At 39.7% G+C, this 23,443-nt stretch overlaps 1 protein-coding gene across 2 annotated transcripts in view; it reads left to right on the top strand.

The window, feature by feature from the left end:
- LOC308107967 (roundabout homolog 2) overlaps positions 1-23,443 on the top strand; it is an 87,381-nt gene that overhangs the window by 62,391 nt on the left and 1,547 nt on the right. The window contains exons 15-25 of one of the 2 annotated variants that reach the window (XM_080460601.1): positions 1,166-1,284; positions 5,691-5,868; positions 8,455-8,673; positions 9,544-9,586; positions 9,672-9,808; positions 9,892-10,179; positions 12,099-12,237; positions 14,418-14,752; positions 14,954-15,064; positions 18,740-18,886; positions 19,685-19,806. In XM_080460601.1, coding sequence (XP_080316727.1) covers positions 1,166-1,284; positions 5,691-5,868; positions 8,455-8,673; positions 9,544-9,586; positions 9,672-9,808; positions 9,892-10,179; positions 12,099-12,237; positions 14,418-14,752; positions 14,954-15,064; positions 18,740-18,886; positions 19,685-19,806 — 1,838 coding nt within the window. Of the gene's footprint in view, positions 1-1,165; positions 1,285-5,690; positions 5,869-8,454; positions 8,674-9,543; positions 9,587-9,671; positions 9,809-9,891; positions 10,180-12,098; positions 12,238-14,417; positions 14,753-14,953; positions 15,065-18,706; positions 18,887-19,684; positions 19,807-23,443 lie in introns of both variants that reach the window. The other variant, XM_080460600.1, reaches the window with a different exon arrangement.

The following is a 23,443-nucleotide window of genomic DNA, read 5'->3' as shown; positions in this document are numbered from 1 at the left end:
CAGCAAACAGGCACAAACAACACAAACAAAAGGGGCTGAAGAATCAGCAGCTTCAACACCAACTGTGTTTCCTTCTATGGTACTGACAGTTTCAATTCATACGGCTCTATTTGGAGGCACGTTTAATAAATCGGGGATTCATAAAGTCCTTCATCACAGAGCTTTTACCACATTGTGCCCTACCAACTGTATGTCAAGTAAAACAGTGAATTCTGGTTGAATGCTGGATTTCCTGATCAAATTATAACATATAATTGTTTGCGGATGCGGAGATTCGGGCTGCAAAAGGGTGGGCAATGTCTGGAAAGTTTCCCAACATTTCGATGGGAAGTTAAGCTGGGAAATTTTGTGAAATATTATTTCTAATAAATTTTGCTTTGTCGCTGCATCAATGCAGAATAGTAAATTGTAAATTTAGTAAATTCCCAGTTTGTTCCCGTTAATTTGTTGATTCCCATGGAACGTTTCCAACCTTGAAAGGAATGCACAGTGCCTGTAGGGGGCGTGGTCTCCATAGCCCTGCAGTAGGCTGTGTGCTCTATTCTACATGTGATTGAGGAATGGCAGACATTCAACTGTACTTAAATAAAATCTGGTGGTTTTATTCAGGATTTTAGCAAAAAATATACATATTTTCCCCCACTAAATGTTAGTTCCCGATTAAGAGCCAAACTTTACTATAGTAAATTCCTGGTTTGTTCCCATTAATTCTCGTTTATTCCCATGGAAAGTTTCCAACTGAAAATGTTGAAAATTGTGCAACCCTGGTTGCGATTGATCAGGAGTAAAGCTATAACACTAGTGGAGTTGCACTATAGCTTCTCTTACAACTTTAATGTGTAAGTTGCACTTTCTAAAGATTTCTAAAAAAAATATGTATTACTGAGTTACTGCAGTTGTTCTTGTGTTACAAGAGATTTAAAACGTTGCTCTGAACCGAGGACTTCTCCAGCTGCTTCACCTTCCTGAAACTCTTCGCTTGGAGCAATTTCAAGTTGGGTTTTTTTGGGGGATTTGATGCCAGTTCATCTAAAATTACAAGTAAACCACTTGTACTCATTCCAGGAAAGTTCTTGGAAAGCACTCTGAAACAACAGTGCTGTAAATACCAATATCTATTAATAATGAAGCTAATCTCACGTCCCTTTCTTGTGTCTGTTTGCAGTTCTGAGCGCGGCTCCTCAGGCCGTGTCGGTGGTGCAGCTCACCAACAGCTCCAGTATCAGCGTTTCCTGGGAGCCGCCGCCTCACAACACCCAGACTGGGATCATCCGAGAGTACAAAGTGAGGCCGATTCCCTCTCTCCTCTTTCTACCTTGAAGACCGTGAAGTGGAACAAACTGTTCATTTTCTAAGTGGCGGCGTGTGTATCCGTACGCAGGCATTAGTCAGCGATGTCCAGATTTGTGATGTAGATGCTTATGAAAAAACACTGATTTTAATTAACAATTAGTAATCACTCGCTGCGTCTTTTGTGCTGCCAGAACTTGTGCTGCCGCCTCTGAACGGAGCCTCAGTTTGGTCATTGGATCTTCAGCTGAACACTGCCTGTCCCTGTCATCTGTTTGTGCTGTGAAAAAAAACAAAAAAACAACAGAGTTCTGATTTTCTGTCTCTTAGCATGAACACGACAGTGATTACTAATCACCAGGCTGCGAGTCCAGTCGAAGAAGAAGATGAAGGAGAAAAAAAACTAAACAAGCAGCCTCTTGCTGTTTCCATTGTTTGATTGATTCTCTGCTTTTTGCATTCGCATGCGGAAAGTCATGAGTGAGCCACACGAGTCTGCGCCTGAAAAATCCCAATTCTTTTTAATGTGACGGCTCGTCAGCCGGCGGCAAAGATCACACTTAATCCCCTTTAATGTTTCATTTCTGAGAACTGTGCGCAGCATTTTGGACAAGCCTTCAAAGGCAGTTTGTGAGATGTTGACTTGGTTGCACCAGACACATCTTTTTTCATTATGATGCCGTTTGCCTTGAACACAGAAACCTAATAGATTAATAAAATATAATATAATATAATTAATAAAAAGGCTTGATGAATTAGGATGCAGTTTACAGGAAGAGGTGCAGAGTGGATGTTTGTACCTTTTTATGATACAAAACAAACAGTATGCTCACTTGATAAATCTTGATGATTTGTGACAGGTTAGATTACAGGTAAACACTTTGAATCCGCCTGCCGGAGCAGCCTCATTTTGGAAACCAGCAAATTCAGATTTTAATTGAGTACATCAGAGAAAGAAAATATTGCATTCCTCTATTATTGAAAAGCATTTTTTTTTTTCTCAGTTCATATATTTGAATATTTTTGCTGCTGCAGCCTTGAGTGGAAGGATGGTTATTAGACCACAGTCCTCACAAATACACTCAAACTGAACTCTTTGTTCAGCGTTTTGTTGATAAGCAAATCACTTCATAATTATTCTCATTTATTGATCCGGTTGGTGATAAAATACACATCTCAGCTCTGAAAACATGAATTTATATGAAGCATAAAAGCTTTGTTGCTCCTTTTTCATTAAACCAGTGTTCCCTAAAAATGAGGTATTTGAAAGAAAACTGCTTTTAACAGGCTATAAAATGGACAGTACTTCATTTTCTTTACACCTCAATCGAATGCACACTTGACTAAAACAGCTATATTCTCATAATCTGTGGCGTCTCATTTCTTGCCTAGTTTTTTGTGTGTGGCATAAAGTGGCAGAACGCTGGCGTGCAAGATGTGACGAGTGGGTTGACGAAATGATGCGCCGTGAATTATTTGGTACTTGGTAATCAATTTTCTTGCTGTTGGAGTCGCAGCGTGTAAAAATGGCTATTGTATTCTTGTAGCTGAGTTTCTCCTATTTGGTTTGGTTTGTCACGTCACTATAATTTTACATGATTAGTACATTGTCTCGTGCTCTCTGTGGCTGAGTTTTCTGTTTCTGAATTAGAGGAAATCCATATTTCGACTAAAAGTACCTGTGACTTTTAGTTCCAGTTTATTCTCAGAGAAGGGGCCAGAAGAGAACAAAGATGATGTAAAAAGTGAAGGAGTTGCCAGTGTCCTGGTTTGATGGACTATAAACATGGAGGATCTAACTTCCGCTGTGATCGTGCTTTATTGTTTTGTAAACAGGTTAACTATGACAACACTGGAGAGGAGAGGAGCGCTAAGAGCAAAGCCGGAAAATTCTCTAGATTAAGACAAGATCAAGATTAAACATTAAGATTGTCACTCAGCTGCAGAATCTTTTTAAATAGTGGCCAAAATACGACGTTGTGAGTAGACATCTATTGATTCACCTCTGCAGACTGCATCCCAAGTTTCAGAAGTTTTTCAAACTAAATTTAGATCCAGTGGTTGAATTACTAAAATGTCCTTTTGTCTTTACAAAAGTTCCTGTGGTGGAAATGCCTATTGTGGCCTGCAGAAAGCCGATGCCCTGGTATTTATTCCGTTGATACTAATCAATCATTTTTAATTGTTCTAATTGTCCTCCTCAACATGCTTCTATGCTTTTCAATTCAATCCAACTTTATTTATATAGATGTTTGTGCACCTAAATGGGCCATTTAGAGTTAATTCAGAGAAATGTTCTTATAAGGACAAACTTTATTTATATACTGCTATGAGCACAAATAAAGCCCTTTACAGGTTAAAAACAAGAATAAAAACAGAGTGAAACTCAGCCACTCCCTGCCATATCAATGATAAGTAAATAAATAAATACAAATCCGAGAACAGATAAAAACGGGACATTATTAAAGAGGAAATTCTCGTATTCTTTTAAGAACATGACCGTTGTCTGCAGCCGCCAGGTTCTCCGGCAGGCTGGTCCAGAAACGTGGGCACCTCCAAACACAAAGCGTCTGTTTTTCATTTGCCTCGAAAGAGCTATAAGCCATCGTTTCCTCGTTGAATCTCCACTGTGCATGATTTTTATAGATACTGTAATTGAGTTCCCCGATATGGAAGAAAGCAGCTTCTTCCTCAGTGAAAATATTTTTATTGACAGCTGGCCTAAATGAGTCAAATATGAGAAAGCCTGGAGGTAAGTCTTTGTGGCGAATGTGTATGAATCCACTCCTGCAGCTTAATATTAGTCTCTGTTGCTCGGCTTGTATCAGGAATGTGCATTAAATGTCTCGAGTTTTCCTGTTGAGTCTGTTTATCCGTCTCAACTCCTAAATAATAGACCGCATATGATACATGGCCATTCAATAACTGAAAATAGTCATGCAATAGTAATAATCAAATCTGGTGCATTTAAACGCACTTGAGAAATGCGTCAGTCTTATTGTTGGCAGTGTGGAAGCTTTCCATTTCATTCAATGTGAAATTCATCTTTTCATTCCAGCAGTGGATCTAAATTCACTTTTTATTGCTGCACAATAATGTTTGTTGTCTTTTCTCTGCCTCACTCCCATTTTCTATAACTCTTTTTTTTTTATTCCTGTGAATCTGTTAAAGAACAAAATATCTCAGACAAACAGGAGCAAAAGGACATCACACCAAAAGTACATACAAAGTGTAACTGTGAGCTTAGTGAACTATATTGTTAAAATAATTTAATGTTTCAATTGCTGCCTTATATGTGAATCGACAGAAAAATCACTATACAATAAGTGAAATTATCAAGAATATGAGTTGAAGACAGTTATAATAGCACTCGCTTGTTTAAAAAAATTACTTCTCTGTTCAAGGCATCTATATTCTTACAATATTCATGCAACAGTCAAAACCAGTTAGAGACAAGAATGAGACATTCTGAGTCTCCATATGTTGTCAAACATATATTCTTGATCTTTTATTGAGTTATTAAAGTTACTAATGTAAGTAAAATAAGTTATATAGACAGAATGAATTGGTCTATTAGAATCAGTTGATGTATTTTGAATATTATCACCGGTCAGAGGGGATGTGGATTAAAAAAGATGGTTTCAAGAAGCTTAAATTATTGAGGGATGAGAAACTGGGCCACAAAAATGTGACACTCACCACCACTACAGTATAGTGTAGTGACACAGATTTCACAATAAAACAGGATAAATTCAATTATTATGTTGGAAATGAAACATTATTTCCAAAGCTATGTGTTTGGCTCATTGTCCATTTTGGATCTAAAATAAATGAACCTCGATGAGAGATTAAAGTGTGATTCCCGTCAGCATTTTGAAGCTGCGCCATGATCAGAAGGAAAACAAAGCACCAGCCATGTGAAAACAGAGAGATCTCACACGTCAACCTGAGCAGGAGACCCTCGGCTTCTTTGCAGCTCCAATCGCAGCCAAGTGAAGTACAAAATACCAACAAAAAAAAAAAATCCATGAAGGTTTCAAAGGGTGAAATCCTTTTTCACGGCGATTACACTGACATACCTTTTTTTTTTCTTGCATCTCTGCTGCATCTTTGTTGTCACTCTCCTCTCTATACGACCACATGGAGCTTCAGAATCTGAAAGGGTTTTTTTATTTTTTCTTCTTTCCTTTCTCTTTTTCTTTCCTGTAGGACGAAGTGTTATTCACAGCGCCTGTCTCTCGCTCGAATAATAAAAACCTGAACTCTGTGTGTGTGTGTGTGTGTGTGTGTGTGTGTGTGTGTGTGTGTGTGTGTGTGTGTGTGTGTGTGTGTGTGTGTGTGTGTGTGTGTGTGTGTGTGTGTGTGTGTGTGTGTGTGTGTGTGTGTCTGGTCTCGATCAGGTCTGGTGTCTGGGCAGCGACGTGGAGCACGAGAGCCAGATCAACCGGACGGTGGACGGAGCGGTGCTGTCCATCCTGCTGACCGGCCTGCTGCCCGGCGTACGTTACACCGTGGCGGTGGCTGCTGTCACCGGCCTCGGCGTGGGCGCTCGGAGCCCGCCCGTCAGCCTCCTCCTCAGTGAGTCACTCCAACTGTCAGTGGGCTGAGTTTACGGCAGGTGAAATCTGCACGCCGAGTGTCAACGCTCGAGTGTGAAAACGTGAGAGGTGTGAGGTGTAAAAAAAAACAAAACTCTACTATATAGATCTGAATTTCTTTCGGTGTTAATAACTTTTGTTGGCTAATGATAAGGACTATTTCCAGCCTCCTTCGCTCTGTGTTTTATCATCTCAAAAGTAAAGCGTCCTGTCAGTTACAAAGCCAGTAAAGCAGACAGGTTGTAGCCTGGAGGCGAGCCGTTCCTCCTTGTGTTTTCTGAGATATTCTCCCTCTCGCTCTTACATCCACTGCATTCAAAAAAAAAAAAAAAAAAAGGAAAAAGGAATCTCTCGGCATTTCCGGGAAACATACCAACTGGATGAGGAGCTTTGAACAGAAAGTAGCTTAGCTTAGCATAAAATCTGGAAACAGAAAAAAACAGCGTTCATCCTAAAGCTGAAAAACTTGTTAAGGCGTTAGATCTTAAGCTCGATATCTGGTTTGTTTAATGAGAAGCTACACAGAGTAAGAGGAGGGGAAGTGTGTCCATTTTTATTGTGCAGTCAAACTATATTTCTCATTAAACTGAGACAAAAGCAAAGTGTATCTACATTTCTATAGTTGAATGCCAGAACTAAAAGACCGGCTCCACTGTATCCTTCACACACAAGCATGATGATCTCCACAATGACTGTTTATATTTAATTCATTAGGCTGATTTCTCCAATCGCATGTGAGCTCTGACAATATATTAACCTTAAAAACACCACTTTTTGGTTTAAATTTTAACACCGTGTTCCTTTTTTAATTACTGACCCACATAATTTTACTCTTTTGTTGAAGCTTTAATAAAATAAAGATCAGCTCAATTCAGCTACAACCTCAAAAAATATGTTTATAATTGAATATCAAAATGTAAAAAGATTAATTATTTTAGGGAAGTAGGGTTCATCCATTAATTGAATTTCACTGCCGATCTCAAGCGAAGCTGAACATTATTTACTTTGTGAAAGCAGAATTTCAGGCAGAGCTGTTGTATGAGATCACATCTAATTATGCAAACCGATCAAATGAATTGGGCATTGATCACTCTCAGAAAATGTATAGATTTCTGTGAGCAAAGGTCAAAGATCAATACTTTCAACAATATGTCAAGAAAGTCTTGAGTCCCGACGTTCATCACGATAGTTATCGTCACGATGAGCAATTAATTGATATAGTTTAATCAAAGCATCATGTTTCCATGACGACGTAGGAAGTGTCACTTTCACGCTGCTTTGTGCAGCGATTCGAACCACATTTTCCTTTTCTGCACCATCACTTCACATTTGTTTAAGTGCATAACAGGATTTGATAAATACAGCTCTCAGTTTTTTTGCTTTTTTTAATGCAGCACTTCTGTGCGGAGTGATTGAAGCCCGTTTCTACGAGGTGCCGCTTAAACACAAGCACTCTGACGAGTTCATGAAGTCACAGGACAAAGTATTGATGAAGCATCAATCATGGGTTGGCTCCATATTTGATTATATGTGATATATTTGGACATTAGTCTCTTCAGGCCGGTCTGGGAGCAGCTGTTTTGGTCCACATCTAATATCAGAATACGTTCGGGCACTGTACCTTGTAGCGCCGCATTATGTAATAACAGTGCAATATGTAATAATGTAATAAATGTTTGCTTTTGTGTTTCTATTCTTTGTATCAGTCATAATAATTACATAACATAATGTAGATTGCATGTGTTCATGTCTTACAAAATTCCAGTGCACTCAAAATGTTTGTGTCAGTAATAACTAATGAGTGGAGCTTTAGTTTCTAGCTCGTGAACAAATTCCCCATTATAATGAATACAGTTACTTTTGATTTAGGCCTGAGTAATAAAACATTCTATTAGTTTTTTTGTTGTTTTTTAAAAGATAAATCCTAATTAAGCTGGAAAGCTTAATGTTATTCTGATGGTATGACGGCTTTTCTCTTTAAGGCATCAATTTTGATCATTTATAATAATATAAATAAACAATAATTCATATTGCACCACATTATTGCATTTTCTTAAAAAAAACAAGAGCACCCACATTTTGTAATAACTGTTGCAATACGTAACAAGTTATTACAAAATGCAACAACGTTTATTAAAAAATGCAGCAGATCATTACAAAATGCTGTGTTATTACATATTGAGGCGAACATTTATTACATTATTACATATTGCACCGTTATTACATTTCATCGATTACATACCTCCAAAGTAACTATCTTGAATTAAAAGTGTTGCGTGTGAGGACCGATTTTTGACCTCATGTCTGTACCATGATCAGGAAGACCCCATACTTATCGCTGTTCGTTTTCTGCCTCCTATGAAAATCGTCACTCGGGAATCTGGACAAACAACAATGTCAGCTGGGACTTCATTGTCTTGAGGGCATTTCTCCACTGGTTACATAACCTAAATGATACAAGACGACACAGAACAACTGAGAAAGGAAATGTTTTTCAGAGCACAGAATCTGACTTGCTGTTTGATATATCTGATTATGACATGACATCATCTTCTTCTTCGTGTAGCTCCCCCTCTGGACCAGACCTTAACGCCCGTGAGGAAAGGCGGAGACCTCAGCATTGCGGAGCAGATCGCCAGCGTCATTCGGCAGCCGGCCTTCATCGCCGGCCTGGGCGTGGCGGCGTGGCTGGTGCTGATGGGCTTCAGCGGGTGGCTGTACTGCCGCCACCGCCGGAGGAAGCAGCTGGGACACTACACCACATCCTTCGCATACACGCCAGCAGGTGATGGCAGAACCAAGACCGGAGGAATAAAATACCAACGGTCGCAATGGCTTGAAATGAGGCGACTTTTCAGGCAGCCGCAATGTGTTCTGTCACTTTTTATTTGTTTCTAAGGGGAAAGAAAGTCTCCAGTTATAGAGAAAACTATCAGATTTTGTTTGCAAACGGTGACGGTGACAAAGTTGGTAATAGACCTCTCGGGCTATCTGCAGCGGTGATGAATGTTTTCAATTTTAGTTTGTAGTTTTGCGAAGCGACGGCTGCGCTTTAATCGCATGCTCAGTTAATTAAAACGTATTTATCCCCACAGGGTGGTTTTCAAGAATGAATGAAAGACACACAGAAGAATATATATGAAGTAACCACAACGTCGAGATTATTTTTAATATGCCTTTTGGCACAAACGCACATAAACACATCCGTTGTTTTGTGACTCTGAGGGATATTTCCCTCAACAGTCTGCCCTGCGCTGCTGAAAACATGAATTTTTTTATTTATTTTTTTGCTGTAAATACTTCAAACTGACTGTTTTATTGTTTTAAATTTTATTGGTAAATGCATTATCACCTTGTTAATTCAGCCAGCGACGACTCCCTAGCTGAATGGAGAAGACAATATTTTCCATGTATTGCAGGCATACAGTGTAAAGATCTGTTGTGTGCGTCTCATCTTCATAAAATATCGATTCAGACCTGCTTTCTTAAACCCCGCGTGGGGATGAACTGTTTATTGGGTAATGGAGCATAATAATTCAGTCCCAAACGTCTTTATCTTCCAGCAAATCTTTAAAAATAGGTCTTAAGGCAAAAGGCTTTATCTCTTCTGCTGTGAAACGAGATTTATAAGTTGGCTCCTCTTTACTTCTTGCAGTCGGCTTTGCTCACAGTGAAGGATCAGGAATCATCAATGGAGGGTAAACTCTGCATTATTCTTCCATCCAGACGATGTGCTGCTTTGTAATCGTAACAGAAAGCCTCACAGTCATCATGTCTCCGCAGGCCTGCGTTGCTGGGATCCAACATGGGTAACTACCCGTGGCTGGCAGACTCGTGGCCCACGCCAAACCTCAGCCACAACAGCAAAGACTCCGTCAACTGCTGCTCTGGAAAACTGGACTCGGAGCGATACTATAACAGTAGGAGCGCGTTCTGACAGTGAACGTTATCAGTGACCAGATGAAACCGGTCCGGTAATGTAACGCCGTCTCCTGTCTTTCAGCCGTCGGCGTCACGAACTTCCCAAACCAGCCGGAGAAGCGCAGCATGGCGTCCAACGACAGTCCCATCTACAGCACCATCAACACCACCGCCGAGGACGACCTGCTGGCATACTACGACACCTACTCCAGCACCTCCTTCAACCAGGGGCCGGACCCGTACAGCAGCAACCCCGTACTGGCAAACAGCGGGCTGGCGGGTCTGGAGCGGGACCTGGACCAGTGGACCATCAAGTCCGGTCAGTCCGGATCTGAATACGCAAAACTTCAGTACACCAAGAAGAGCAACGGTGAGGCTTCGCTCCTTCTGTCAGCCATCGTGGCGCATTCCATTTACACAAAGGAGCTGTTTTAAGACACTGACATGAATTATCCCTGCTGTTTCCCCGGCTGCGGCTCTCTGGACTCAGTGAAGCATTACATTTAATGTTTCATGTAAGTCTGATGGACGAGCTAAAGACCTTTCAACATGACACTTTCCAATAACGTGAATTGATATCATTGTCCATATCGATTACTTTAACCCAGGAAGCACCACGGCGGCTGTTCCCGGAAGTGATGATCGATGACCGCATTAACCTTTTTTTAAGCTCTTGTTGTAATTATTTCATTTTGTCTCTGGAGACATAATTAGCAGAGTAAGTCTTCAAAGTTTTTTTTTTCTTCTTTCTCTTGTGACTCCAATGCACTTCAATAGTGATGCTGTTTCATTTCATAAGACTAAGTAGAAACATCATTACATCTAATGATGTTAGACTGTTTGAGGGTGTAATTAATTTTACTTTGTAATGACAATTTTACAGCAATAAAGTTTGTAGTCATTTGAAGGTACATTTGTTAGTAAGGAGAAGTCATTTTGCTTTGGGTGATTTGAATTAATTATTCATTGTTCAGCGATTTAGAAAAGTAGTTTTACTGTTGACCAAAATGTTTTACGGCTGCCTGTCACAGATGAAGCCAATTTGAGTACAGTGCAGCGATTGCTGCAGTGTTGTTGATTTTTCTTCTCTGTAGTTCAGGTGTCTCATTCGCAATGTGATCGTCTCTTCAAGTAAAGAAACTTGTGAAGCGACAATGAGGCTGATGTCAAATTACAAGCCCACGCTGCTGCATTTCAGACAGCTTGTGTAAAGAGAATGTGTGGAGCTCATGAAAGTTGAAGAGAACAACTTGCGATGATCCATAAAAACAATCTTGTGTTTAATGAATCACTTTCTATTTTGAAGGATGAATAATTCTCATGCTGTCATCCATCGTTCCTCCTTTTAAGGAGAAATCCTGATAAAGAGAAATAGTTGGATATTGGGATTACTGAATTTGCTGTGGGTGTAATGGAGATGAAATAAAATCATAAACATGCTTCAAAAGCCAACAGCAGCAGAATATCAATAATACATAAACCAATGCATTTCGTTTGGCTCCCTATATAGACATAAAGCTTTTATTCTCATATAAACATGCTGGTTAAGTGTTGAAAACTCACTTTCCCTGTTCTACCTTCTCCTCTGGACTTTATACAATAGTGTTGATAAATACTTTGCAAAAACTTTTTCAAAAGGTTGGAATAAAAAAACAATTGCTAAAAGATTATAAAAGCCTCCTGAGTCTAAATGCTTAATCAGTCTCATACGCAGCGATTCTGAGGAAGCTTCAGGTGCTCTTGAAGTTAAAAAGAAATAGCTCAACTAAAGGAAACATCCTTCAAGTACTCACAGGCGAAGCAAGGAGAATGAAGCGTTTCAAAATCCTGTATTAACTTGGGAATAGTCAGCGTTACAACCGGCCAGCGGTCTGAAGCTCAGGCTCTGGATGGAGACGATTACGATTTCTGAACTTTGACCATCCAAATGGAGAACGTTCAGAGGACAAAAAGAAAAGCTTGAAACTGAAAGCAAATCGTGGAAAAAAAATAGTGCTTTTAAAGTTAGAAAAACTAGAAGGTGAACAACAGACAAAGAAGCTGGCAGAGTCGCAATTCAGTTCCTAATCGAGGTCCAAAAACACAAAGAGAGAAACAATCGAAAAACCTCAAAACAATCTGGCAAAGACAGAGTGATGAGGCATTGTGTGGCATTAAAATGCAGAGGAGCTGACTAGTGGAGTGGACGGAGACGGGCAGAGAGGCGGGGGGACGTCAGGGGACCACTGCATGTCGGCAGATCTCGACTGGAATCATGACGCTTTTATAACATTCGATTTCTTGTTTCAGACAAACTGGTGAAGCAGAGATCCACCGGGTCCTCGTCCAAGTCCGCTCCCCTCACCTGGGTGGACGTTCTGTCGCTGCCGCTTCCCGCCAACAAAGACAAAGGTCACGCCAAAACGGACAAAGAAGAGGCACAACACAGGTGAGAGCCTTGAAGTTTCCTCCCGAGGCGCTTCCTGTTTCTCACACTTTGTTGTTGTTTTTTTGCTCCGTTTCATCTTCATCCACTCAGTTTATTATTGGTGGCGAGGCTTCTGACATCACCTATATGACAAAGGGAGTTAAGGCAGATGGATCCTAAATCTGCCCTGTAACTCTGCCAAGGCAGTGAAACCAAACTTGAGTGAAGTTTGGGGGGTCTGGGGAGTTTTCAAATTAACAGTTGTGTCTGCAGGCAGTGAGCAGATTGCTCTCCGGGGCTGCGGAGGGAAGCGTCGACTCTAACTCGTTCTGACACATCAGATTGTGGACATAACGGGGTGGGAACGGGGGGCTGTTCTAACTACGCCGTGTCTTTTCTAATGACATTAGCCACCATCTGACAGGTTGGATTAGTACTTTCCCTTTTCAATGACATGTCCGTCATTAAATTAGGCCTGACGGCATTCAAGTGACGACCGAAAACATGGAGGTGGTTCTTGTCCTCTTGGGCTTTTTAATAGATGCATTCCTTGTGCATTGTTTTATGCTTGTTGATATTGTGGCCATTGCGTCTCTTTAAACACAAATATCTGCACTTTCTGCTCCATACAGTGAAGAAAAGACAAAAACAAAACAGTCTGGTGTATCCATGGTGATTTTATTCTATTACTTTTATGTTTGATTACAATTTTATCACCGTACTCGTATCTCATATCCACTGTTTTCTCTTTTGTGATCACTTTTTTTCTCTTTATGCTCCAACAAGATCAGATCTGAGGTTTATTTTTGTCTTTAGTGCTCATTAACAGTTTGGATTACCACTGTGGAATTGTTAGCACTTCAACATGGTGACTTTTATTGTACGGTTTCACACGTATCATAATAGTGTGTCAACTGTTTACAAGGCCCTATTATGGATCTCAATTATTCTTTATAAATGCAATATACTTCATTATACCCAGGAGATGTTCCATAACAGCCTATTCATGATCTAATTGTGTATGTTTTATGTGCAGAAATAAGATAAATTTCTTTTAATGTTTGCAGGTAGTTTGGTGGTACATGTAGATTAAAGATAATGCATATAAAAAGGGTTACACCAATAGTATCAATGGTAAATCGCACATTAATCTGTGGCCTAGATAAATGCTTTTCTGATGTGGGTTTGATCACAAAGATATAAAAACATGATCATGAGGTGGTCAACAGGTGTGAGCACTTCAAATCCAAAATGATTTAATGTTGTATGATGCTGAGAATTAAAACAAGCATATAAAAAACAAAAATCTAAAAAAAAGATTGAAGAAAATGTGATATTTTGTTTGCAGAAAAGGAGAACTACTGTATAATTCAGGCTTGTGACGGACTGGCAGTGTGTGCAGGGCGCGGGCTGCTTCGTGCTGAGTGTTGGCTGCAGAGGGTCACGTTTGGCAGCTCCTTCCCCTGAACAGATGGCTCTATATCACAATATACAGTCAAACTGAGTCAACACTCAACTGATCAACACACTATACTGAACATGTTTTTATTCTAAACCCCGGTCTGTGTACTTCTTTACATCTGTATGCAAGCATCTTTATTTTCTATCGTTAAATAACACCTCAGATTTTCTTCGATTGCCATAGAGTGAGTACGGAAGAAGAAAAAGGTCCTGTAATTGATGTTATGGCCCCCACAGCCTTGATCCTAAAGTAATTCATGACGTCTGAAACAAAGTAAAGATCTCAAACCAGAAGACTAAACTGTGTGGGAGTGTGCTGAGAAGACCCGACGCTCTGAAGAAACGACCCCGACGTCTCTGCAGATCATCTATACATCTATTTGCATCAAGTGATAAAAATAGAGTATTAGCACATCATTTTTGAGACCATTTTCTCCCCCAGGCGTTAAACTTTTGCACGACGCGGTAAAGAAGAAACAGTTTACATGATTCCATTGTCCTGCAAGTAACTGCTTCCACACATTTTCAATATTCAGTATATGAGCTCACCAGACAGCCACCAGATAAATTATTGATGCATCCAGCACTTTAGCTTCAATGCTGATGATGTGAAGCCCTGAAATACAACCAATCAGGTTCTTTTAAGATTCTCTTAGCTCAACTACCCTCCTCACTGCTGCATGGATCTTTATATCTTTATTATGTAAAATATGTGATGGTTTTTGGTTTGTTTTTTGCAGCTCTGGGGAGGATGACGATGACGACTGGTGTCCTCCGCTGCCGGCCAGGACCTACCTGATGGACGTGTCCAGGGAGGAGCTCTCCAGTGTGCCCCTCAGGCCAGAGGAGCTTTCCTACTCGGCTACACTGATGGTGTCCCCCCAGCGAGACACGGCCAGGCCCGGCGACGGTCCGCGGCTGCAGCACTTTGACCTCTTGACCCGTCAGCACCTAGGCTCCCAGGTGTCCCAGTCCAATCCCGACCTCTTCATCAACGCCAAGGCTCGAGGTGGCGGCGAGGTGTACCACACCAGCCAGTGGGCCGACGACTTCAAGGGGGAGAACCTGGGGAAAGGTCAGTGTGACATCACCTCGGTGCAACACATCCTCCAAACGGGCTGCGAACAACCACCACACGGTGCCATGTATAATTCAGTTCATGAGGCGACTCGACAGAAAGTATTTGTGCCTGAAATTCGTGTCGCATTTGCTCAGAGTGAAGCTCGGTTTTCCTGCAAGTTTACCCGAGGATGACATCAGTGTGCTCTCTTGTCAGGACAATCTCCCGCTGCAGAGTCGAGCCCCGCGGCCTCGGCACACAGATCCAGGAGTAAGAAGAAAACGCCCAAGGATGGACAAAACCGAAGAGAGCTGCACAACAACGCAGGTATGACGCATACGTCCACCTCCTCTCTTAACATGGAACAAGAAAGAAGCACAGCCGAGATGCTAATACTGCTTAAAAGCATTTTAATTACTGTGGCAGCATAAATCTATAACATGAAGAACTAGTCTGGTAGACCTGGCTTGAACTCATTCTAAGTATTATTCCACATCATTTTCATTTTTCTTAAACGTTCACATTGTTTAACCCTTGTGCAGCGTTCAAAAAACTTCCTCTGGTGGCGTTCGTGGCTGTTTTCATCCACTAATGTTGACAGCTGAAAAAATATATCAGAAGAATGTTTTTTGCATAAATCTGTTAATCAACTTCAGTCCTGATCAAAACTACCAAATATTTTTTAAAAATTTCAAATAAAATTAACCCTTTAAATGCCAATTTAGAAGATGAAGTCACTGATTTTGGGAGGGGAAAAACACAAAATTACCTATTTTCAATATAATAAATGATCAGAGACAAGAAATGTATTGCATGTTATCACAGTCTTAGATATGTCAAAGATTAGTTATATAATTGACTTTGAAGCATATTTAGTTTTTGTGCAGCATCAGATTAAAAAAAAAAAACTCCCTTTGGTGGCTGTTTTCATCCACTAACATAGACTGCTGTAAAAATATATCGGATAAATATTTTTATCAAATTGTTTTGCATAAATCTGTTAACCCTTTATAGGGCACTCATTGAAATACTTTGAAATTCGAATTTTCAACTTTGGAGTGTTATTTGGGGACCTAACATGACATAATTACTGTTTTAAAATTTTTGATAATTTTTCATTTTCATGGAAAAAATTTACATAAATAAAGTTACCATATTTAGGTCCTTGCCCGTTAATGGTAAAACAAATATACAAGAAGTTTGTATATAAAAAATACAAGGAAAAAACATAAAAGTTGAAAGGAACATGTATTTCTTTAAAATTAGAATAACTTTTAGAACAATACAACATAAGTGCTGATACAGACACCTGCCAACTTACATAGTGTCACTTTAGACACTGGCTCTTTCATCTTGGTCTCACTGCAGTACCTGATAACTGAGGACATCGGCTCTACCTGCATGTCTGTTGACAGCAGAGTGAGAGTTTTGTTGTCCTTCCACCTGATGGCCAGTATCCCATCATCACGAGTGACATAGTCATATGTACCACGGGGGACAACCATTGTCCCCATCTCCTTGATAGACTTGAGTGGAGGAAAATAAGGGTCTGCCACATCTTCATCTTCCTTCTTATCATCGTCACTGATGACAGGAACGGCTGGCATGACAACACTGACCCTCCATTTGCCATAAAACATCTGAGCAGACACTTGCTAAAAATCTATCCAATAGAACTGGTATTAGGTCATAAACTAGGAAAAATCTAACAAATTGCTATTTATACCTTTAGGATTTCTAAATTAATGGGTTAAAATTAAGTCTGAATCACTGTATTGCAGGCATTACTGTTTTAAAAACATTTGGCAACATTAAAACATAATGCCCTAACTTGTATTGCCTTATTTGTAAGGAAAATGTGTTAAGTATGACTAGTTAGATGCATCGGGCATATGTCCAAAAAAGGTCACACCAAGCCAATTCTCATTTTTAGGTGAATCGGGCATATGATCATATTTGGCACCCACATTTTTCATGCTGTAATTTTACTCATTTCATGAAGTTGCTCACAAATAACACTTATTTCATGACTTAGCACAACTACTCAACATTAAAATGTGTTTTCAATATAAATGTGATCCGACGTCAGAATTTTTTTACGTTATTACAGTCTTGGATATGTCAATGATTAGTAACGTAATTAACTTTAAAGCATTTTTAGTTTTTCAGTCAACATTATTCTTGAGGAAAACCACACTTTAGTTTACAAACTTGCTATTGTAAAAAGAAATGACATGAATCATACTCATACTTAATTGAGCGAACTGAATGAAACTTTTAATTTTATGTTATATTTGTTTGTGTGGTTTTTTTGTAAAACTAAGTTATTGATCTCTGATAATAGTTTGACCAATTTCTGACATTTTGAAGATGAAAAAAAACCCACCTGAGATAATCTTCAATATACGTTTGATAAAAACAATTCAATTTCTAGGGCTTTTAATTAAAATACATACTAAAAGGATTATTATTATTATTATTATTATTATTATTATTATTATTATTATTATTATTATTATTATTATTATTATTTTTATTCATTTATTTATTTTTTAATTAAAATAAAACTTTTTTAACTGAATGTATTGAGATTTTACTTGGGACTAATGACAGTGACAAAGCAACCTTTAGTTCCAGGATGGCATCAGGATAGTTGCAGACCAAAAGCCAAATTTTTCTAAGAACCTGTATATGTTCGCATGCTTTTTGCAGGTAATTGACTCAGAAAAACACTGTGGAATATTCAAATGAGGGTTTTGCATGCATTAGACTCTGTTTGCAATCTACTGGAAATGTAATCGCTCCTTGTTTGTTTGCTTGCGTTTGCCATGGAGTGATTGGACGTATCGCTGAGGAAGAATTATTAGATCTGGTATTCTAGAGTATGACATGTTGTCGGAGAAAGTTATCAAACAAATCACAGCGTTGCGGCAAATGAATCTGAAAAAAAGGATCAAAAATGTAATATGTGAGATGATCAGCCACAAAATCAAAGAGATTCATGGAAGATTAATATTATTAATCAAGGATACAACACAGAAAATATCTTAGAATAAAGTGTGTAAATAAAAGTCTTGAGGAGCCAGATGAAGAATCAGCAGCATCTTAAGACATTAAAAACGAACGCAATCATAAACAAAAGGAGCATTTTTTGAGGTTGTAAATCACATTGCAGCTTGTATGTATCAGCATAAAGTATTGCATAATCTGAAACACACACTCGATTCTTTTTATTCCTGAAGGCAAAACCTTTACTGAACCTTTACTTATCTGAAATTCTTTAAATCTCCTTGGCATTATTTTAACTGTGATCGCTGCGACACAAAGCATCACAGCGCTCTGCTTAGTAGGAAAAAAACAAAACAATGTTTCCTGCAAAGCTGTGATATTTTCACTGTCACTGAACTATGAAAGGAAAAGTCCAATATTTTTAGAAATTCTCTCATTTGTTTCCTTGCCGAGGGATTTATGGGGTTTTCTGTGTTTGACCTTTTCTGGGACAGGACGAGTAACATCCAGGAGTTTCCACCGGTTGCCTGGCAACTGGTCACGGCACACGCAGCCCTCTGAAAGACGGAGACTTGTTTTTTTTTGTTTTTTTTAACAACCAGGGCCATGGTCCGGATTAAACCAACAACATTTAATACGTTTGTCGGTGAACTTTAGAGGTGCTGTGGGGGTTTTTGTGCGGTTTTGTTTTTTGCTCAGGTTCAGTGTTCCTGCTGTTTCCAGGCTCCAGGCGAAGCCGCATCTTAATATTCAACACAGGCTGTGACATCGTCTCATCTAACTCTCAACAACTGCACATCACAAAATGTCAAACTATTCCTTTTGAAATTAGGCTTCTCTCTCGTGTGTGTGTGTGTGTGTGTGTGTGCGTGTGCGTGTGTGCGCGCGTGTGCGTGCGCGCGTGCGTGCGTGCGTGTGTGTGTGAGATTTTCACCAAACAATTTTAAAATTGATGTGCAGACCTCCCCCCTGCGCCCGCCGCCCCTCCCACAGACACCTCCCTGCAGCTCCTGGCCGACGCTTTGAGCCGCGGCCGAGGCGACGGCGAGAGGAAGGAGAGCAGCATGTCGCCCCCCCTCCAGAGGACGGGAGAGCATTTCTCACCGCCGAGCAGAGAGTCTACAAAATGGTTGTCACAAGGTGGGTACGACACGTTTAAGGCCACTCGTTCACCGGTTTTTTTGTTAAGATTTTATTTCAAGTTGCGCACATAACAAAATACAAAGTGCATCATCGCGACTAAATGAAATAATAGCAAAGTCACTCTGAAAATACAAACTCAAAAACCAGGGACAAGAACACAGACAAAGACAGAAACAGATCCAGCGAAGCAAAACCTTCCCCTTCCTTTGTCCTTTCTATTTATCCTCGCTCCCTCCCTCTTCCTTTCCCTAGTACTCGTTCGCCCCATAACTTACTGTTTTTCAGTTGTTTGGTACTTTAAAATAATTAATTACTGGAGCCCATAGAGTCAAGAACAGACCCATTCGCCAATGGAGTTTTGCTGTTATTTTCTCCATTAACCAGACTGATTTTGTCCTCTCTTCCCATCGGTGCAGAGTGGGGCGTTTTGCTCATTTTCCTGGATACTAACAGGAGGTTATGTAATAATTGTGCTCTGTTTTTGTCCATACCTCTACCTCTCCACTCGTTCACTTGTTCAGTCAAAGAAAAAAAGGAAATCTGTCAACACACGCCACAACAACAGCTGGACCTCCAGTAGACGTGTATTAATATTATTGTGAAGCTTCCATACAAAGCCCCTCTGGCTTAGGAACAACTAACTGCCACCGGCCTTGTGCTCACTTATTATCCCGCAGTTGTAGCTCCGCTTTTAGCAGCAGGGGGTCTATTTTCAGTCTGCTCCACCACTTTAGGGTTTAACCTACATAACGACATCTGCAACTCTTTGAGAGCGCTCTTGTTTGTCGTCTGCAGATGAGAATGTAATCCCGTACGGACAGTCCAGCTTCCTGCCGAAGGTCCAGATGTCAGGCTACGGCTCCCTGGGCGGGGGGGCGTTGCCGCGGCCCTCCACGGCCGGGCGCAGGAGAGACGAGGTGCGTGCACTGGAAAAATATGCCCCTCTTAAAATATGAATAAGAAAACTTACTTCGAGGTACTTTTACCTTGAAATGAGTGAAAAGTTCTGTCCAACAGAACAAGTGAGGATTGTCTCTGGAAGATTTCTTGAGATACGACATGATTTAGAATATTGAGATCTTAAAATGAGCAGAGAACTTGTTTAAAGCTATATAATATATAATATAACAGTATTTTCAAGATTGGTGTCCATAGAATAAGCCAGAAATGCTAAAATCAAGATTATCAAGCTTGTACAAACACACCTCAGCTTGAAAGTGTTTGAAATGTAAAATAAAGCTTGTTTCTTCTAAAATACGACTCAATTTGTCCTCCGTGAAGTGGGGTCAGACATTTTGACTGAAAACAAGACTAAGACTAAGAGCCGTCTGCACATCGTGATTCACAGTCAGATCAAACCAACTGAGGACATTTAGTTCAGTTTCATTTCATATTGTTCCAATTACAATCTAGTCGTTACACATCACACTTCCACAGACAAAAACCAACAATCTCAGAATGGCAAGACGTAAAATGGAAGAACTTTGCCGGCTGATTGAGTTTCGACTGTAACGACCTGACACCGACCAGAACCAAACCCGAGTGACGCCTTTGGTTTGTAAAAGGTTCTTCTTTTTCTCATCTTGTCTAAACTCACTAATAATGTGAGGGGTTATTTTTAGACGCACATCTGAGGAGGAGATTTTTTTCTGTGTGTGAGAGAGGCACTCCTCTCACTGTAGTGAGTGGGTCCAGGGTTCCCCGATTCCGGGCCTGGAGGGCCGGTGTCCTGCACGTTTTGGCTCTCCCAGCTTCAGCCCACCTCAGGCTGATGTTGACGTCATCGTCAAGCTTGTAAAAAAGCCCAGTAACGAGGCCCTTAATGCATTCAGGTGTGTTGCAACTGGGAGAAACCGAAAACATGCAGGACGCCGGCCCTCGAGGCTGGAACTGGGGAACCCCGAGTTCGGCCATCGCTTGACCTTGTGATTTGCCCTGGAGCTCGCTGGAGCTACAGACAGTAAGAGTAGAACAATAAAAACTGTTCACGCAGAGTAAATTACACTGATATTTAGAGATTGAGAACTCTTTTTTTTTCTTTATACTTTTTATTATTATTACTTCATTTGAATGGGACAGTGCATGTTGATGAACAGACACCCGCTGCTGTAAATATGGCAGATTTAGCTCAGCGCTAATTCCCACGGGGTCAAACCATACCACCAAACACAAACACACATTTAAAACATACCACACACTAGAAAACACACCACATTACAATATATATATATGACTTAACACACGAGGAAACATACCACATTACCAAACAGACAGTAAAGCATTTAAAGAAACATTTCTACATCTATCCTTAACGTGCTAAAGTTCGTTGCCTTATCACATATTCCAAATTTTACCAGGACGTCTGCGGCACACGTCACATTTAAAACCAACACAGTTGACAGTATATAAAACTGTTAAAATGATCAAATGCAGATTACTATAGAGAAATTTGAAAAAATAAAACGCAGAATATGTAAAACAGATTGGAATAAAGTGCAATACTTATCAATAATATTAATGTGCATTAGTTCACTGTAAAAGACTTTAAAAACACACAGGCTGATTAATTAAACATCGTCCTCTTATGTATAATTAAGAACAGAAATGACTCAAAGAAACCAGTTTAGACATTTTGGTTTGTGTTTGAAGAGTGTTCCAAGCAGGTGTTGAGGTGGACGGATGGGATTTTGTTTCTGCCGGTGGTTCGGTCAGACGCACGGAAGCCCGTTTCTGTTCACTGTCCAAAATCTAAAGAACCACATGTGTATAAAATAGCTTTGCAATAAAAAAAACATCTCAATTACAGAAGAATATCGCTGCTGGTGACCAGAAATAGCAGAGCAGGGACCTGCAATAAAACAAAAAGACTCAGTTTGGATTAACTCTGGCTCATTTACAGTTCTATTGTTTTTGCTCTCGTCATTGATGAGCTCTGTCCCTGCCAAGTCAATAAATAAACCAAAATGAAATGAAAAATAAATGAAGTAGTTATCTAATGCGGCGACTGAAATCCAGGGACTTTCAGTCTTTTCTCTGAACCTCCGGAGACTCTGAACAATTCTCCTCTTTTATAAGAATGATTTTTAAAAAAGTGTTTGGCAGATGATGAATTAATGAAGATGTGCTGTTTTCGACTCAGACTTGAACTCTGAAGTTGGATTTTCAGAGAAAACTAACAAAACGGCGAGAGAAATTCTAACATTACTCAGTTCTTATGTAACCCTCCCAGTGTTCCCATGTTTACGTTTATGTTTTATCATTTTTTAAAGCTTGTTCAATAGTTAAACACAAACTTTTTTTACATTTGGAAAATCTATCTTTAACTCTATATGTGGTATTGAATGCAAAAAACGTTTCCACTCCACAGTTTAAAATTCATATTGTAAACCCTTTGAATGCCACTTTTATAGAAAAGTGAAGGGTGTTTATAACACCATTCATATACATTAAGAAAGTTGAAAGACATTAAGATGATCACTTCTTGGTGAAAAAACCAAGTTCTACCTTATAATATTTCACTGGTAAAATAGGACATTAAATATGTCTTCATAAAAGCATTGGGCGTGTGTATTAAAATGATAGTTATACTGTCCAATCGAGCAGGTTTAAGTACTCTGTTTGGAGTCTCAGTGTGACTATCCAATCATCTATTTCATGAGGTTGTAAAACATTTTCAAGTGTCGATAATTGTGCTGCGCCGTTCTCTGTCACTCACCACAGCGACTTCCAAAGTCCAACATGGATCCACTTCCAGTATGCTGCTTTCACTCAGTGAAAAACATCTTGTACTGGGAGAGCAAATGCCAGCTGAGAGTAGACGATATCACAGTGGGGGGGTTAAGATGAAGTCAGTACAGTTTTTCTTTTTTTCTTTTGAAGATGAAGAGAAAAAAGCATTGATCCTCTTAGAGTGTCTGAAAAGCAACTTTCCATTGTGATTTTTTTTTTTAAAGCTCGGCCTCTGAGGTCAGCTGCGACGCGCCATCTGTGACACTCCAGCCTGAGGTTCCCTCCTCCTGATCGATTCTATTCTTATCACCACAAACTCACTCCTAATGACGGAGAGACATTTATCTGGTTTCACACGGAGCACAGTGACATGATGATGAGAGCAGCAATGAAAATAACACAGGGAACCTCTTTATGGCTTCTTGTGTCTTAATACCAGTTGCGTTTTTTTTCTCATTGCTGCAATCTTTCATTATTCAAGACATGATGGAACTCATGTTGGCATGAGGACATCACTGATATCAGTATCATTTGAACCATTTATAAGGCACTCGTGTGTGTGAGTGCTTTCAAAAGTTTAACCAACCAATGTTAAATATAGAGGTGTTTCATTTCTGGGAGTCATATTATGGAAGGGACTTAGTTTGTTTATTTAATTGTTTTAAATTGTTTAATTTATTTGTTTATTTACTTCAAATTGTGTAAATGTCTGTTGTGCTTTAAAAAAAACCACATTGAAATGTAAAATAATTAATGGTTACAATGAAAAATGATTGAAATCAGAATTACTTAAGAAGAATAACTTAGAGTAAGTTTATTTTTTCA

The sequence above is a fragment of the Lipophrys pholis genome (assembly GCF_963383615.2).
Source record: "Lipophrys pholis genome assembly, chromosome: 3".
Classification (NCBI taxonomy): Eukaryota; Metazoa; Chordata; class Actinopteri; order Blenniiformes; family Blenniidae; genus Lipophrys; species Lipophrys pholis.
This window is presented reverse-complemented; position numbering and strand designations above follow the sequence as displayed.